Source organism: Tribolium castaneum, chromosome 4, assembly GCF_031307605.1.
Source record: "Tribolium castaneum strain GA2 chromosome 4, icTriCast1.1, whole genome shotgun sequence".
NCBI classification, from domain to species: Eukaryota; Metazoa; Arthropoda; class Insecta; order Coleoptera; family Tenebrionidae; genus Tribolium; species Tribolium castaneum.
This window is the reverse complement of record NC_087397.1, coordinates 326,706-344,825: the sequence shown is the minus strand read 5'-3', so window position 1 is coordinate 344,825 and position 18,120 is coordinate 326,706. Positions and strand designations below refer to the sequence as shown.

General features: G+C 29.7%; 1 protein-coding gene across 3 annotated transcripts; it reads right to left on the bottom strand.

The window, feature by feature from the left end:
• Positions 1 to 2,356: 2,356 nt before the first annotated feature.
• Positions 2,357 to 18,091, bottom strand: LOC654856 (uncharacterized protein). Of its 3 annotated transcripts, XM_064356150.1 has the most exons (7): positions 17,535 to 17,747; positions 16,609 to 17,481; positions 16,442 to 16,524; positions 14,828 to 16,406; positions 2,708 to 2,769; positions 2,585 to 2,661; positions 2,357 to 2,534 (listed from the first exon to the last, which is right to left on the bottom strand). In XM_064356150.1, the coding sequence occupies exons 1-4, from the start codon at positions 17,685 to 17,687 to the stop codon at positions 16,403 to 16,405; spliced, it is 1,113 nt and encodes a 370-aa protein (XP_064212220.1). In that variant the 5' UTR covers positions 17,688 to 17,747; the 3' UTR covers positions 2,357 to 2,534; positions 2,585 to 2,661; positions 2,708 to 2,769; positions 14,828 to 16,402. The 3 variants fall into 3 exon arrangements, with proteins under 3 accessions (XP_064212220.1, XP_064212221.1, XP_064212219.1); XM_064356151.1 differs by having other exon boundaries at positions 14,828 to 16,544; positions 17,535 to 18,091; XM_064356149.1 differs by having other exon boundaries at positions 14,828 to 16,524; positions 17,535 to 17,745.
• Between the last annotated feature and the right edge of the window lie 29 nt (positions 18,092 to 18,120).

The window sequence follows — 18,120 nt, the reverse complement described above, 5'->3', positions numbered from 1 at the left end:
AACGTGTTTTAAACACGTGCCCGCGCGATTTTTTAAATTTAGTCACGTTTTAAACACGTGTCCGCGCCATTTTTAAAATTTAATTACCGATTTCGTGCGATTTTTTATGTTGGCAACGTGTTTTAAACACGTGTCCGCGCCATTTTTAAATTTAATTACCGATTTCGTGCGATTTTTTATGTTGGCAACGTGTTTTAAACACGTGTCCGCGCGATTTTTTAAATTTAGTCACATTTTAAAAACGTGTCCGCGCCATTTTTAAAATTTAATTACCGATTTCGTGCGATTTTTTATGTTGGCAACGTGTTTTAAACACGTGTCCGCGCCATTTTTAAATTTAATTACCGATTTCGTGCGATTTTTTATGTTGGCAACGTGTTTTAAACACGTGCCCGCGCGATTTTTTAAATTTAGTCACGTTTTAAAAACGTGTCCGCGCCATTTTTAAAATTTAATTACCGATTTCGTGCGATTTTTTATGTTGGCAACGTGTTTTAAACACGTGTCCGCGCCATTTTTAAATTTAATTACCGATTTCGTGCGTTCTTTTAGGTTGGCAACGTGTTTTAAACACGTGTCCGCGCCATTTTTTAAATTTAGTCACGTTTTAAACACGTGTCCGCGCCATTTTTAAAATTTAATTACCGATTTCGTGCGATTTTTTATGTTGGCAACGTGTTTTAAACACGTGCCCGCGCGATTTTTTAAATTTAATTACCGATTTCGTGCGATTTTTTAGGATGGAAACGTGTTTTAAACACGTGTCCGCGCCATTTTTAAAATTTAATTACCGATTTCGTGCGATTTTTTATGTTGGCAACGTGTTTTAAACACGTGCCCGCGCGATTTTTTAAATTTAATTACCGATTTCGAGCGATTTTTTAGTTTGGCAACCTGTTTTAAATACGTGCCCGCGCGATTTTTTAAATTTAGTCACGTTTTAAACACGTGCCCACGCCATTTTTTAAATGTAATTACCGATTTCGTGCGATTTTTTAGGTTGGCAACGTGTTTTAAACACGTGCCCGCGCGATTTTTTAAATGTAATTACCGATTTCGTGCGATTTTTTAGGTTGGCAACGTGTTTTAAACACGTGCCCACGCCATTTTTTAAATTTAATTACCGATTTTGTGCGATTTTTTAGGTTGGAAACGTGTTTTAAACACGTGTCCGCGCCATTTTTAAATTTAATTACCGATTTCGTGCGATTTTTTATGTTGGCAACGTGTTTTAAACACGTGTCCGCGCCATTTTTAAAATTTGATTACCGATTTCGTGCGATTTTTTAGTTTGGCAACGTGTTTTAAACACGTGCCCGCGCGATTTTTTAAATTTAATTACCGATTTCGTGCGATTTTTTAGGTTGGAAACGTGTTTTAAACACGTGTCCGCGCCATTTTTAAAATTTAATTACCGATTTCGTGCGATTTTTTATGTTGGCAACGTGTTTTAAACACGTGCCCGCGCGATTTTTTAAATTTAATTACCGATTTCGTGCGATTTTTTAGGTTGGAAACGTGTTTTAAACACGTGTCCGCGCCATTTTTAAAATTTAATTACCGATTTCGTGCGATTTTTTATGTTGGCAACGTGTTTTAAACACGTGCCCGCGCGATTTTTTAAATTTAATTACCGATTTCGAGCGATTTTTTAGTTTGGCAACCTGTTTTAAATACGTGCCCGCGCGATTTTTTAAATTTAGTCACGTTTTAAACACGTGCCCACGCCATTTTTTAAATTTAATTACCGATTTCGTGCGATTTTTTAGGTTGGCAACGTGTTTTAAACACGTGCCCGCGCGATTTTTTAAATGTAATTACCGATTTCGTGCGATTTTTTAGGTTGGCAACGTGTTTTAAACACGTGCCCGCGCGATTTTTTAAATTTAGTCACGTTTTAAACACGTGTCCGCGCCATTTTTTAAATTTAGTCACGTTTTAAACACGTGCCCGCGCGATTTTTTAAATTCAATTACCGATTTCGAGCGATTTTTTAGTTTGGCAACGTGTTTTAAACACGTGCCCGCGCGATTTTTTAAATTTAATTACCGATTTTGTGCGATTTTTTAGGTTGGAAACGTGTTTTAAACACGTGTCCGCGCCATTTTTAAATTTAATTACGGATTTCGTGCGTTTTTTAGGTTGGCAACGTGTTTTAAACACGTGCCCGCGCCATTTTTTAAATTTAATTACCGATTTCGTGCGATTTTTTAGGTTGGCAACGTGTTTTAAACACGTGCCCGCGCGATTTTTTAAATGTAATTACCGATTTCGTGCGATTTTTTAAAACACTTAAATTGTACATCATTTTTCCACTTACCTTTTTTTTCTATTTTTGTATTTGCCCCCCCAATAAAAGACACATTTCTCTAGCGTTTATTCATAAAACATAATCAATCACACAAATATATAACAATGTTCAATAATAATTATTGCCAGTTAAAAAAAAATAATTTTTGAAGATCCAGACGAAGAATGTCTTTGAAGTCCTCCGGATCCCGCAGGCCGGCCGCAACCAGTCCGTAAAGCAATCCCTAATAAATAAAAATATAATAAATGCATAAAAAGTAAGTTAAAAACTTACAACACAGACACCAGCTTTTGAGCTCTCAAAATTCATAACTCCAAGCGGAAATTGCAATGGTTAGCACATTTGACGACCTAAGACGATTGTTAATTTTACTTTAACAACTTTAAATTTACTCACTGTTTATTCGTGTTGGGCGAGCAACAGTACGACCCTTGCTTCAAAACATGTGATAAAAATTTCTAACAAACAAAGAAATTATTTATGATTAATAAAAATAAAAATAATAAGAGCTGCATTTACAATCGTCGGATAAATTTATTTATTTATGAAAAAAAAATAATTGTAACAATTATTGAAATTACACGATACCACGATTAACAGACTTAACCGAAATTTATATGAGAATTGTAAAAGCTGCTCTTGAAGGGATTGAGACTATTTGTCAATGTACATAAAAAACATTGATAAAGTGTCAAAAAAATCCCCCTATGATGGTTAAAATTATACACACACCAAAAATGGAAAAACAAATAAACCGAATCTAAGATTAATGTTACAAAATAAAACAAAAATATTTTCTGTACCCAAAATTACAAACCCAAAACCTCAGTTAATAAAAAAAAATATACTAAAGGTCGGTTTATATAAGACTAAAATTAGGGTACCAATCAATTTGATCATGTGATCAATCTAAAGTTTGGCTGCAATTAGGTTAATAATGTAAATCGACCTTTATTATATTATAAAAAAAGTTAGAGTTAATTTAAATTAAATTTTTAATTTGCTTCGGAATTGTAACGTTTAAAAACTCCCCACTTAAATGTAAATGTAAAGGAAAGTATGTACTTATAGCAGCATAAATAAGAGACTCGAGCTTTACATTAAAAAAATATCCGCTACTGAAATCAGCCACCAAATTCATTAAATTAACAAAAAAATATTGACAAAAAATCGCTTAAAGTGGAAATAAATGAGAAAGCAATTGCTGACTGTGATTATGTGACACCGTTAAAAAAAACAAAGAGAAAAAACTATAAACGCGCATTACCCATAAAATATTTTATTCTCAGTCCAAATAATTCTTGCTGGTGCCATAATCGGCTAAATGGGCCAGTTGGTGATTTTAAATTGACCCACAATGAAGCATCGAAAGCAATGGTCTCGTGGCACAGTGCAGACACCACCAGGAAAAGGAAACAGTGTGATGATTATAATAAAAGACGGGAATGCCACTCAAACTCATGGCAAACAGGAAAAAAGCAGAGGCGGACGCGATGAAATTCACTGATCTAATTATGATTCTTGGGCTACCTAAGCAATTCTCTTAAATAAACAGGCAATGATTAATTTCCTTTTGTGACCATTTTAATTTTTTTATTTTTTTTTTATTTTTTTATTTTTTTCAATTTATTTATTTATTTTTTTTTTAATTTTTTTATTTATTTTTTTTTAATTTATTTTTGGAATTTTTGGTGTGTTTTTTTTTAATGAATGCAAAGCCATCCTAGAGAATGCCTGTATTTAGTGTACTATTTTATGCTCGCAGCATCTCCTCTACATATCTAGGATATGTATTTGCACGACAACTAATACCGTTTATAGGTATGTGTCTATCGAGGAGCATCAGCACGACTAACACACTCAAATTAATGAGATCGAGTCTTTATTCGATTTTACTACGAGCTTAGTACACCAGTGATACATTAACAATTCTAGGGGTTTGCCAATTTTTTTTTTTGATCAATTTTAATAAAATTTAGTCATAGGAAAATAATCAGTGCCCACTTATTCAAGAGAATCATACTAACCCACTTTTAAGAAATCATAATTAGATCAGTCAATTCCATCGAATCCAATTTTTTTTATTATTTCCTCCACTTTTTCCCTAACATGCCATGAGTTGGAGCGACATTCACTTATGTCTTCTATTATAATCATCAGATAGTTTCCTTTTCCCAATGGTTCAGCACCATGCTACGAGACCATTTGTTTTCGATGCGACAATGTGAATTAATTCAAAATCCCCGGTTGGCCCAGTAGGCGATAATGACGCAAGCAATAAATTACTTGGAGTGAGGAAAATATCTCATAAGTAAAATTGCATTCATAGCTTTTTCTTCAATGTATTGGAAACAAATTTAATTGACTGACTGCAGTCAGTCAGCATCAGCGGTTACATCTATTCCCATTTGAAGCAATAATATGACGGAGAAGAAAAAGAAAAGAAAAGACGCGTAAAAATTATGAATTTTGTTGGCTACTTTCGGTAGTGGTGAAAAAAAAGTTACATCAGAACACGTAAACTTGAAACCTATTTCCGAATTACGTACATACTTCCCCTTTTTTTAGAGATGTGCTTATCAATACGTATTTGTACCAAATTGTAGGACGATATGAATGTTAAATTTAAAAATAATAGACAAAATAATTGCAGTAAATAAATTTTAATCGTTAAGCACACCTCTATTAAGATGATACTGATGTTTAAATAGCATCAGAGTCTTTTTAAAATAATTTATTGCTACAGAACGTCTCAAATGAGGGTGAAAATTTATCAAATTAGTGTCAAGCCAATGATGCTATAGAAACAACAGCAGCAGCCAAGCCAAAAAGATTAAAACGAATTAATTATTTTCGGTTCACTTTCATAAAAAATATTGAGGTGCAAAAAGCGTACTCTTGGCATTAGCTTTTATGTATTATATAAGTTGTCATGGTAACAGATTAGTCATTTACATCGTAATGTTTTTTTACGAAAGTGGACCGAAAGAACAAATTCTAATTCTGAAGTAAAATAATTCGTTTTCATTTGAGTTTGTTTAAATTTAAACTTAAACTGATTCGCGCTTCGAATTGAATTGAAAACGAAAACAAATTATTCTTTAATTCGGAATTAAAATTTAAATCGCTTGCTGTAAACCGGCCTTTAATTACGCAGTCAACTGAATCGTAAACCGTGAAACGAAAACGAATTAAAATAATTCTGAATTAAATTTAAATCGCTTGCTGTAAACCGGTCCGTGATTACAATCAAATTATTTCAAGTACTTGAATAAATTTGATTGATTTAAATTCAAAATGAAATTTAATAAATAAATCAAACCGGCCGTGAAAGCGCATTCAAGTTCGTTTTCATTTGAATTTGTTTAAATTTAAACTTAAAGTGATTCGCGCTTCGAATTAAATTGAAAACGAAAATAAATTATTATTTAATTCGGAAATAAAATTTAATAAATAAATCAAACCGGCCGTGAAAGCGCATTCAAGTTCGTTTTCATTTGAATTTGTTTAAATTTAAACTTAAAGTGATTCGCGCTTCGAATTAAATTGAAAACGAAAATAAATTATTATTTAATTCGGAAATAAAATTTAATAAATAAATCAAACCGGCTGTGAAAGCGCATTCAAGTTCGTTTTCATTTGAATTTGTTTAAATTTAAACTTAAAGTGATTCGCGCTTCGAATTAAATTGAAAACGAAAATAAATTATTATTTAATTCGGAAATAAAATTTAATAAATAAATCAAACCGGCCGTGAAAGCGCATTCAAGTTCGTTTTCATTTGAATTTGTTTAAATTTAAACTTAAAGTGATTCGCGCTTCGAATTAAATTGAAAACGAAAATAAATTATTATTTAATTCGGAAATAAAATTTAATAAATAAATCAAACCGGCCGTGAAAGCGCATTCAAGTTCGTTTTCATTTGAATTTGTTTAAATTTAAACTTAAATTGATTCGCGCTTCGAATTAAATTGAAAATAAAAACAAATTATTATTTAATTCGGAAATAAAATTTAATAAATAAATCAAACCGGCCGTGAAAGCGCATTCAAGTTCGTTTTCATTTGAATTTGTTTAAATTTAAACTTAAAGTGATTCGCGCTTCGAATTAAATTGAAAACGAAAATAAATTATTATTTAATTCGGAAATAAAATTTAATAAATAAATCAAACCGGCCGTGAAAGCGCATTCAAGTTCGTTTTCATTTGAATTTGTTTAAATTTAAACTTAAATTGATTCGCGCTTCGAATTAAATTGAAAATAAAAACAAATTATTATTTAATTCGGAAATAAAATTTAATAAATAAATCAAACCGGCCGTGAAAGCGCATTCAAGTTCGTTTTCATTTGAATTTGTTTAAATTTAAACTTAAATTGATTCGCGCTTCGAATTAAATTGAAAACGAAAATAAATTATTATTTAATTCGGAAATAAAATTTAATAAATAAATCAAACCGGCTGTGAAAGCGCATTCAAGTTCGTTTTCATTTGAATTTGTTTAAATTTAAACTTAAAGTGATTCGCGCTTCGAATTAAATTGAAAACGAAAATAAATTATTATTTAATTCGGAAATAAAATTTAATAAATAAATCAAACCGGCCGTGAAAGCGCATTCAAGTTCGTTTTCATTTGAATTTGTTTAAATTTAAACTTAAAGTGATTCGCGCTTCGAATTAAATTGAAAACGAAAATAAATTATTATTTAATTCGGAAATAAAATTTAATAAATAAATCAAACCGGCCGTGAAAGCGCATTCAAGTTCGTTTTCATTTGAATTTGTTTAAATTTAAACTTAAATTGATTCGCGCTTCGAATTAAATTGAAAATAAAAACAAATTATTATTTAATTCGGAAATAAAATTTAATAAATAAATCAAACCGGCCGTGAAAGCGCATTCAAGTTCGTTTTCATTTGAATTTGTTTAAATTTAAACTTAAAGTGATTCGCGCTTCGAATTAAATTGAAAACGAAAATAAATTATTATTTAATTCGGAAATAAAATTTAATAAATAAATCAAACCGGCCGTGAAAGCGCATTCAAGTTCGTTTTCATTTGAATTTGTTTAAATTTAAACTTAAATTGATTCGCGCTTCGAATTAAATTGAAAATAAAAACAAATTATTATTTAATTCGGAAATAAAATTTAATAAATAAATCAAACCGGCCGTGAAAGCGCATTCAAGTTCGTTTTCATTTGAATTTGTTTAAATTTAAACTTAAATCGATTCGCGCTTCGAATTAAATTGAAAACGAAAATAAATTATTATTTAATTCGGAAATAAAATTTAATAAATAAATCAAACCGGCCGTGAAAGCGCATTCAAGTTCGTTTTCATTTGAATTTGTTTAAATTTAAACTTAAATTGATTCGCGCTTCGAATTAAATTGAAAATAAAAACAAATTATTATTTAATTCGGAAATAAAATTTAATAAATAAATCAAACCGGCCGTGAAAGCGCATTCAAGTTCGTTTTCATTTGAATTTGTTTAAATTTAAACTTAAATTGATTCGCGCTTCGAATTAAATTGAAAATAGAAACAAATTATTATTTAAATCGGAAATAAAATTTAATAAATAAATCAAACCGGCCGTGAAAGCGCATTCAAGTTCGTTTTCATTTGAATTTGTTTAAATTTAAACTTAAAGTGATTCGCGCTTCGAATTAAATTGAAAACGAAAATAAATTATTATTTAATTCGGAAATAAAATTTAATAAATAAATCAAACCGGCCGTGAAAGCGCATTCAAGTTCGTTTTCATTTAAATTTGTTTAAATTTAAACTTAAAGTGATTCGCGCTTCGAATTAAATTGAAAACGAAAATAAATTATTATTTAATTCGGAAATAAAATTTAATAAATAAATCAAACCGGCCGTGAAAGCGCATTCAAGTTCGTTTTCATTTGAATTTGTTTAAATTTAAACTTAAAGTGATTCGCGCTTCGAATTAAATTGAAAATAAAAACAAATTATTATTTAATTCGGAAATAAAATTTAATAAATAAATCAAACCGGCCGTGAAAGCGCATTCAAGTTCGTTTTCATTTGAATTTGTTTAAATTTAAACTTAAAGTGATTCGCGCTTCGAATTAAATTGAAAATAAAAACAAATTATTATTTAATTCGGAAATAAAATTTAATAAATAAATCAAACCGGCCGTGAAAGCGCATTCAAGTTCGTTTTCATTTGAATTTGTTTAAATTTAAACTTAAAGTGATTCGCGCTTCGAATTAAATTGAAAATAAAAACAAATTATTATTTAATTCGGAAATAAAATTTAATAAATAAATCAAACCGGCCGTGAAAGCGCATTCAAGTTCGTTTTCATTTGAATTTGTTTAAATTTAAACTTAAAGTGATTCGCGCTTCGAATTAAATTGAAAACGAAAATAAATTATTATTTAATTCGGAAATAAAATTTAATAAATAAATCAAACCGGCCGTGAAAGCGCATTCAAGTTCGTTTTCATTTGAATTTGTTTAAATTTAAACTTAAAGTGATTCGCGCTTCGAATTAAATTGAAAACGAAAATAAATTATTATTTAATTCGGAAATAAAATTTAATAAATAAATCAAACCGGCCGTGAAAGCGCATTCAAGTTCGTTTTCATTTGAATTTGTTTAAATTTAAACTTAAAGTGATTCGCGCTTCGAATTAAATTGAAAATAAAAACAAATTATTATTTAATTCGGAAATAAAATTTAATAAATAAATCAAACCGGCCGTGAAAGCGCATTCAAGTTCGTTTTCATTTGAATTTGTTTAAATTTAAACTTAAAGTGATTCGCGCTTCGAATTAAATTGAAAATAAAAACAAATTATTATTTAATTCGGAAATAAAATTTAATAAATAAATCAAACCGGCCGTGAAAGCGCATTCAAGTTCGTTTTCATTTGAATTTGTTTAAATTTAAACTTAAAGTGATTCGCGCTTCGAATTAAATTGAAAATAAAAACAAATTATTATTTAATTCGGAAATAAAATTTAATAAATAAATCAAACCGGCCGTGAAAGCGCATTCAAGTTCGTTTTCATTTGAATTTGTTTAAATTTAAACTTAAAGTGATTCGCGCTTCGAATTAAATTGAAAACGAAAATAAATTATTATTTAATTCGGAAATAAAATTTAATAAATAAATCAAACCGGCCGTGAAAGCGCATTCAAGTTCGTTTTCATTTGAATTTGTTTAAATTTAAACTTAAAGTGATTCGCGCTTCGAATTAAATTGAAAATAAAAACAAATTATTATTTAATTCGGAAATAAAATTTAATAAATAAATCAAACCGGCCGTGAAAGCGCATTCAAGTTCGTTTTCATTTGAATTTGTTTAAATTTAAACTTAAAGTGATTCGCGCTTCGAATTAAATTGAAAATAAAAACAAATTATTATTTAATTCGGAAATAAAATTTAATAAATAAATCAAACCGGCCGTGAAAGCGCATTCAAGTTCGTTTTCATTTGAATTTGTTTAAATTTAAACTTAAAGTGATTCGCGCTTCGAATTAAATTGAAAACGAAAATAAATTATTATTTAATTCGGAAATAAAATTTAATAAATAAATCAAACCGGCCGTGAAAGCGCATTCAAGTTCGTTTTCATTTGAATTTGTTTAAATTTAAACTTAAAGTGATTCGCGCTTCGAATTAAATTGAAAACGAAAATAAATTATTATTTAATTCGGAAATAAAATTTAATAAATAAATCAAACCGGCCGTGAAAGCGCATTCAAGTTCGTTTTCATTTGAATTTGTTTAAATTTAAACTTAAAGTGATTCGCGCTTCGAATTAAATTGAAAACGAAAATAAATTATTATTTAATTCGGAAATAAAATTTAATAAATAAATCAAACCGGCCGTGAAAGCGCATTCAAGTTCGTTTTCATTTGAATTTGTTTAAATTTAAACTTAAAGTGATTCGCGCTTCGAATTAAATTGAAAACGAAAATAAATTATTATTTAATTCGGAAATAAAATTTAATAAATAAATCAAACCGGCCGTGAAAGCGCATTCAAGTTCGTTTTCATTTGAATTTGTTTAAATTTAAACTTAAATTGATTCGCGCTTCGAATTAAATTGAAAATAAAAACAAATTATTCTTTAATTCGGAAATAAAATTTAATAAATAAATCAAACCGGCCGTGAAAGCGCATTCAAGTTCGTTTTCATTTGAATTTGTTTAAATTTAAACTTAAAGTGATTCGCGCTTCGAATTAAATTGAAAACGAAAATAAATTATTATTTAATTCGGAAATAAAATTTAATAAATAAATCAAACCGGCCGTGAAAGCGCATTCAAGTTCGTTTTCATTTGAATTTGTTTAAATTTAAACTTAAAGTGATTCGCGCTTCGAATTAAATTGAAAACGAAAATAAATTATTATTTAATTCGGAAATAAAATTTAATAAATAAATCAAACCGGCCGTGAAAGCGCATTCAAGTTCGTTTTCATTTGAATTTGTTTAAATTTAAACTTAAATTGATTCGCGCTTCGAATTAAATTGAAAATAAAAACAAATTATTCTTTAATTCGGAAATAAAATTTAATAAATAAATCAAACCGGCCGTGAAAGCGCATTCAAGTTCGTTTTCATTTGAATTTGTTTAAATTTAAACTTAAATTGATTCGCGCTTCGAATTAAATTGAAAACGAAAATAAATTATTATTTAATTCGGAAATAAAATTTAATAAATAAATCAAACCGGCCGTGAAAGCGCATTCAAGTTCGTTTTCATTTAAATTTGTTTAAATTTAAACTTAAAGTGATTCGCGCTTCGAATTAAATTGAAAACGAAAATAAATTATTATTTAATTCGGAAATAAAATTTAATAAATAAATCAAACCGGCCGTGAAAGCGCATTCAAGTTCGTTTTCATTTGAATTTGTTTAAATTTAAACTTAAAGTGATTCGCGCTTCGAATTAAATTGAAAACGAAAATAAATTATTATTTAATTCGGAAATAAAATTTAATAAATAAATCAAACCGGCCGTGAAAGCGCATTCAAGTTCGTTTTCATTTGAATTTGTTTAAATTTAAACTTAAATTGATTCGCGCTTCGAATTAAATTGAAAATAAAAACAAATTATTCTTTAATTCGGAAATAAAATTTAATAAATAAATCAAACCGGCCGTGAAAGCGCATTCAAGTTCGTTTTCATTTGAATTTGTTTAAATTTAAACTTAAATTGATTCGCGCTTCGAATTAAATTGAAAACGAAAATAAATTATTATTTAATTCGGAAATAAAATTTAATAAATAAATCAAACCGGCCGTGAAAGCGCATTCAAGTTCGTTTTCATTTGAATTTGTTTAAATTTAAACTTAAAGTGATTCGCGCTTCGAATTAAATTGAAAACGAAAATAAATTATTATTTAATTCGGAAATAAAATTTAATAAATAAATCAAACCGGCCGTGAAAGCGCATTCAAGTTCGTTTTCATTTAAATTTGTTTAAATTTAAACTTAAAGTGATTCGCGCTTCGAATTAAATTGAAAACGAAAATAAATTATTATTTAATTCGGAAATAAAATTTAATAAATAAATCAAACCGGCCGTGAAAGCGCATTCAAGTTCGTTTTCATTTGAATTTGTTTAAATTTAAACTTAAATTGATTCGCGCTTCGAATTAAATTGAAAATAAAAACAAATTATTATTTAATTCGGAAATAAAATTTAATAAATAAATCAAACCGGCCGTAAAAGCGCATTCAAGTTCGTTTTCATTTGAATTTGTTTAAATTTAAACTTAAAGTGATTCGCGCTTCGAATTAAATTGAAAACGAAAATAAATTATTATTTAATTCGGAAATAAAATTTAATAAATAAATCAAACCGGCCGTGAAAGCGCATTCAAGTTCGTTTTCATTTAAATTTGTTTAAATTTAAACTTAAATTGATTCGCGCTTCGAATTAAATTGAAAACGAAAATAAATTATTATTTAATTCGGAAATAAAATTTAATAAATAAATCAAACCGGCCGTGAAAGCGCATTCAAGTTCGTTTTCATTTAAATTTGTTTAAATTTAAACTTAAATTGATTCGCGCTTCGAATTAAATTGAAAACGAAAATAAATTATTATTTAATTCGGAAATAAAATTTAATAAATAAATCAAACCGGCCGTGAAAGCGCATTCAAGTTCGTTTTCATTTGAATTTGTTTAAATTTAAACTTAAAGTGATTCGCGCTTCGAATTAAATTGAAAACGAAAATAAATTATTATTTAATTCGGAAATAAAATTTAATAAATAAATCAAACCGGCCGTGAAAGCGCATTCAAGTTCGTTTTCATTTAAATTTGTTTAAATTTAAACTTAAATTGATTCGCGCTTCGAATTAAATTGAAAACGAAAATAAATTATTATTTAATTCGGAAATAAAATTTAATAAATAAATCAAACCGGCCGTGAAAGCGCATTCAAGTTCGTTTTCATTTGAATTTGTTTAAATTTAAACTTAAAGTGATTCGCGCTTCGAATTAAATTGAAAACGAAAATAAATTATTATTTAATTCGGAAATAAAATTTAATAAATAAATCAAACCGGCCGTGAAAGCGCATTCAAGTTCGTTTTCATTTAAATTTGTTTAAATTTAAACTTAAATTGATTCGCGCTTCGAATTAAATTGAAAACGAAAATAAATTATTATTTAATTCGGAAATAAAATTTAATAAATAAATCAAACCGGCCGTGAAAGCGCATTCAAGTTCGTTTTCATTTAAATTTGTTTAAATTTAAACTTAAATTGATTCGCGCTTCGAATTAAATTGAAAACGAAAATAAATTATTATTTAATTCGGAAATAAAATTTAATAAATAAATCAAACCGGCCGTGAAAGCGCATTCAAGTTCGTTTTCATTTGAATTTGTTTAAATTTAAACTTAAAGTGATTCGCGCTTCGAATTAAATTGAAAACGAAAATAAATTATTATTTAATTCGGAAATAAAATTTAATAAATAAATCAAACCGGCCGTGAAAGCGCATTCAAGTTCGTTTTCATTTGAATTTGTTTAAATTTAAACTTAAAGTGATTCGCGCTTCGAATTAAATTGAAAACGAAAATAAATTATTATTTAATTCGGAAATAAAATTTAATAAATAAATCAAACCGGCCGTGAAAGCGCATTCAAGTTCGTTTTCATTTGAATTTGTTTAAATTTAAACTTAAAGTGATTCGCGCTTCGAATTAAATTGAAAACGAAAATAAATTATTATTTAATTCGGAAATAAAATTTAATAAATAAATCAAACCGGCCGTGAAAGCGCATTCAAGTTCGTTTTCATTTGAATTTGTTTAAATTTAAACTTAAATTGATTCGCGCTTCGAATTAAATTGAAAATAAAAACAAATTATTATTTAATTCGGAAATAAAATTTAATAAATAAATCAAACCGGCCGTGAAAGCGCATTCAAGTTCGTTTTCATTTGAATTTGTTTAAATTTAAACTTAAATTGATTCGCGCTTCGAATTAAATTGAAAATAAAAACAAATTATTATTTAATTCGGAAATAAAATTTAATAAATAAATCAAACCGGCCGTGAAAGCGCATTCAAGTTCGTTTTCATTTGAATTTGTTTAAATTTAAACTTAAATTGATTCGCGCTTCGAATTAAATTGAAAATAAAAACAAATTATTATTTAATTCGGAAATAAAATTTAATAAATAAATCAAACCGGCCGTGAAAGCGCATTCAAGTTCGTTTTCATTTGAATTTGTTTAAATTTAAACTTAAAGTGATTCGCGCTTCGAATTAAATTGAAAACGAAAATAAATTATTATTTAATTCGGAAATAAAATTTAATAAATAAATTAAACCGGCCGTGAAAGTGCATTCAATTGCAAGGTTAATTTTCATTTGAATTTGTTTAAATTTAAACTTAAACGGATTCGCGCTTCGAACTGAATTGAAAACGAAAATAAATTAACCGACGCTTGACGGCAATTAAATTATTTCGAATACTTGAATAAATTTGATTTACGTTCGAAATTAACATTTAACAAATGAATTAAACCGGCTGCTAGATTGTCTCGCTTCGAAATTAAAGTTTAATTCGCGCCCCAATTTAACAAAAGTGTACTTGCGGTTAAACGGTCCTTTGTACAAAATATCCTTAAAATTTCGCAGCACAACACAGCACAGCACAGAATCACTTTAATTAATTCGTGTCGCGGTCGCGGTTTAATAATTTATTTAATAATTTAACGAACAAGACGCACGCACAGACACACGTCCGACCGCTCCGGCCGCCGCCCGAAAACTGCCGCTCTCACGCAACAGTTGACGTACTTGTCAAAAAAAGTACACGTGTTTGGACAAATTTGCACCGTTTACGAGGGCGCCTCAAAAATTTCAGCGCCCGCACACTAAATTCATTCATTTTAAAAATAGAAAATTACATTTTTTTCAAACAGCCCTTTAACACGTGAACACACTGCGTGTAACAAAGGGGTTGAGAATATAAAAAATGTCCTGCAAATCATTTATTTACCCAAAAGCCAGAATTTTAATAACTTTTAGAACGCCCCCGTAGCAGAAAATCGATCCGGTGACGTTTGTGACGTTTTAGTGGAAACAAAGTCTGCCAACTTTGAAAACACATTATATGAGGGCGCCCCAAAAATTATTGTGCCCGCCATTAAATTAAATGCATTTTAAAAATCGAAAATTATATTTATTTCAAACAGCCCTTTAACGCGTGGCCACACTGGGTGTTGAGACTCGAAAAATTGTCCTGCAAGCCACTTTTTCACCACAAAGTTAATATTTCTAGCATTTTTAAAACTGCCCCCGTATTTGGGGTTCGAGAAAATCAATAATATGGTGACTTTCGTGACGTATTTAGTGGAAATTAAGCACGCCAACACGAAATCATTGTATACGAGGGTGGTTCAAAATTATATACGAGGGTCGGTTATTGTATATTTAGATAAAACTTACCAGTTGTGTGAAAATTAATTCGTCAATTTGTAGTCAAACGTATTTGTCACCTTTTAAGCTATTTTGGACAAGTTTAAAGCTAATAAAACATAATTAAAATACGCTACAACTAACTTTAATTTATGAATATTAAGTAATTATTTGCAATTATTCAATATTTTAAACCACGTAATAAATATGCTTATCTCTGACTCAACACTTGAACGACTAGTTTTAAATTAAACCATTTTTTAGGTTTGAGAAAAAAAAACTAGTTTTGTTTTCAGTTTATTTTTATTTCACTACTTGATTAATTATTCAGCCGCCCCGATCGGATTATCCCTCAGGAACAAATTGTTCAAATTGGGCAAAAACTTTCTCTTCTCCACCAAATCATCCCTTAACTGATTTCCCTCCAAATGTAACGTCTGAGTAATCAACTCAGGAAATTTGAGCAGAAAAATTGAAAATTTTAAATCTCGTGAAAAGTTAGTATAATACAGAAAATGAGCCGCTGAATTCTCTCATTGCTCTACGACTTTTAGTTTTCGAGATATGAATTTTTTTGTTGAATAAAATTTTTCACTATAGGAAATGCCTATCTTAATTTTTACCCCTCAAACTTCACCGCCTAAGCTGGACATTGCAAAAACACACAAATAGGTAGGTCTTTTATGCCTCCGTAAAGAGATAGCAAAATGACTAGTGAAAATTACAATTTTAACTAAACCTTCGTTTAGATTACAGCAAGATGTATCTTTTCTCCCATAGGACAAAATTACGCCCAACGCTTAGTTTCCGAGATATTTAAAGAATTATCTTAAAATTCAAACTTTCGCGCCTGCATGTATTTTTTTCTTTTTTGAGCACGTTTTTCAGCTAGTAGATAGCGCTACGTCTGTTCTCTGGCTGTCACTTCATGTGAATTTTGGGTTGCATACTTACACATACATCTTTGCTTACACTCTAACCATAATCATAAAAATTTAAACACCATTTTTCAACAACTAAGGAAGCATAAAATTAGACTTGTTTTTTCTTCTTGTTGTCTTGTTATTTTGCAATAATTCAGCTACAGTTCCATTCTTAATTTTTTGTAACCAGTTTCTTTAAGGACTTGTATACCATACAACCGCTGTTGTTTATTTTAGTGTTATATATTATTATATTATATTATATATATTAGCTTCGTTTTCCGATCGCTCTCGTTAGTTCTTTTTGCTCAGTTAAGGCTCGTGATTCGTGAATAAAAACCACAAAATTGATTCCCTAAAAATAAAACAAAGATACTTAAAATCACACTTGTGATTAATGAAGGAAGCGCAAAAAATATATTCAATTTTCTTCACTCACTTGCTGCTTCGCCGCTCGTACAAACCCATCATTTGAAGTGACAGTAACAGCCCCAATGCGGTCCCCAAACGTGAAAATCGTCAACGACCTCTCCTTAATTTTCCCGCCAACTGTTAATCGTTTCTCCGGAATTAATTGTACGTTATTATCGGCTGTCGCAAGATCCGGGAGCACTGTGATTTTTTGTAACAAATCATCGGCTCGTTTCCGCTCATTGGGGCCTCCAACTGTGTTCACAATACTGATAAAACTGTCTCTTGCCGTTTCGCAACAGTAGAGTTTTTTCCCGGCGAAAAAATCGTCAAGGATTGGCTTTTGGGGCCTTTGACGTTCCCATTCGGCTTGTTGTGCCAAAACGTGAACGGAAAAGTCGTATAAATTGGCGCTCCCGTTACAAACCGAGCTCACATAAGCCAGCATTGCCGACACATCCAGATTGACTTTGTTAATGAGTGAAATGTTTGATAATTTTAAATTGTTGACAATGATTCCCAAATTTTCGATTTTTGTCGCCAAATCACGTTCAACACCATTTACAAAAACAAACACAACTCTAGGTATTTGAAATAGGCAAGGGTTGACTTTAGCACAGTCTAAATAATCCTGAGCTTGGTCTAAGACACTCCTGACCCCAAAACTGGCATTTCCCATACAAATTTGGCTCAAAGACTTTGCATTACGTGCAATTACTTTCATCCAAGTCAGACCATCGTCACAGATTAGGTCAATTGTGATCTTTCGGTCGTCCAACATTACAGTTTTGTTTACACTGAGACACTTTTCCACCTGGTTTAGTGTCTCGATAACGGCGGAAAAATGGGTCAAATTTGAACATTGCACGTGCTCCTTTTTTATTTTGCCGGTTTTAAGCACCTAAATTTGGGTAAATGTGCCCCAAGATTAAAAGATAACAGACTTTAACATACCTGCGACAAAAAATTCAACTCTTGCCGAATTTTGCGTTTTAGTTTTTGTACACCGTCCAGATCTCGGTGTTTATCTATAGTTTTGATTAAATTCTCGCCAAATGCCAGTTTTTCAAGCACTAGTTGACACAACTCTACGTTTTCTGAACCCATATCGACACACTTAACCTCAATTTTTTTATCTCTTTACTAATAAATAAATTAATATATAATACAGATGATAAAAATAATAGTTTATTTATGGGAAGATGAATACAATGTTAATAGATATAATGCCATGGTAAAATGTGTGTGTTTTATACTACAAATTATTGAGTTCATACCACAAATGGGGCCAAAAGTAGCAAAGAGAATCAATATATTGGCCTTGAAAACTAATAAGAAGTAATGATTTGTTAATAAGAAAATAAAACACCATCAAAAATTTAATAAAAACCCAGGTTGTTCCACGTAATTTTTTTGAGGCCTGCGCCAGTAAGATGCAACCAACAATACACATGCCGAGACAATCTCGATTGTTCGCCTTTTGACACAACATATGGAAATTGCACGAGATAGAGAGAGACAGGTAAACCAACTCGCTATT

Coding starts and splice junctions, on each gene's coding strand:
- LOC654856 (XM_064356150.1), bottom strand. CDS start 17,687: ATGGGTTCAGAAAACGTAGAGTTGTGTCAACTAGTGCTTGAAAAACTG. Junction 17,482..17,534: donor AGTTGAATTTTTTGTCGCAG/GTATGTTAAAGT, acceptor ACCCAAATTTAG/GTGCTTAAAACCGGCAAAAT. Junction 16,525..16,608: donor TACGAGCGGCGAAGCAGCAA/GTGAGTGAAGAA, acceptor TTTTATTTTTAG/GGAATCAATTTTGTGGTTTT.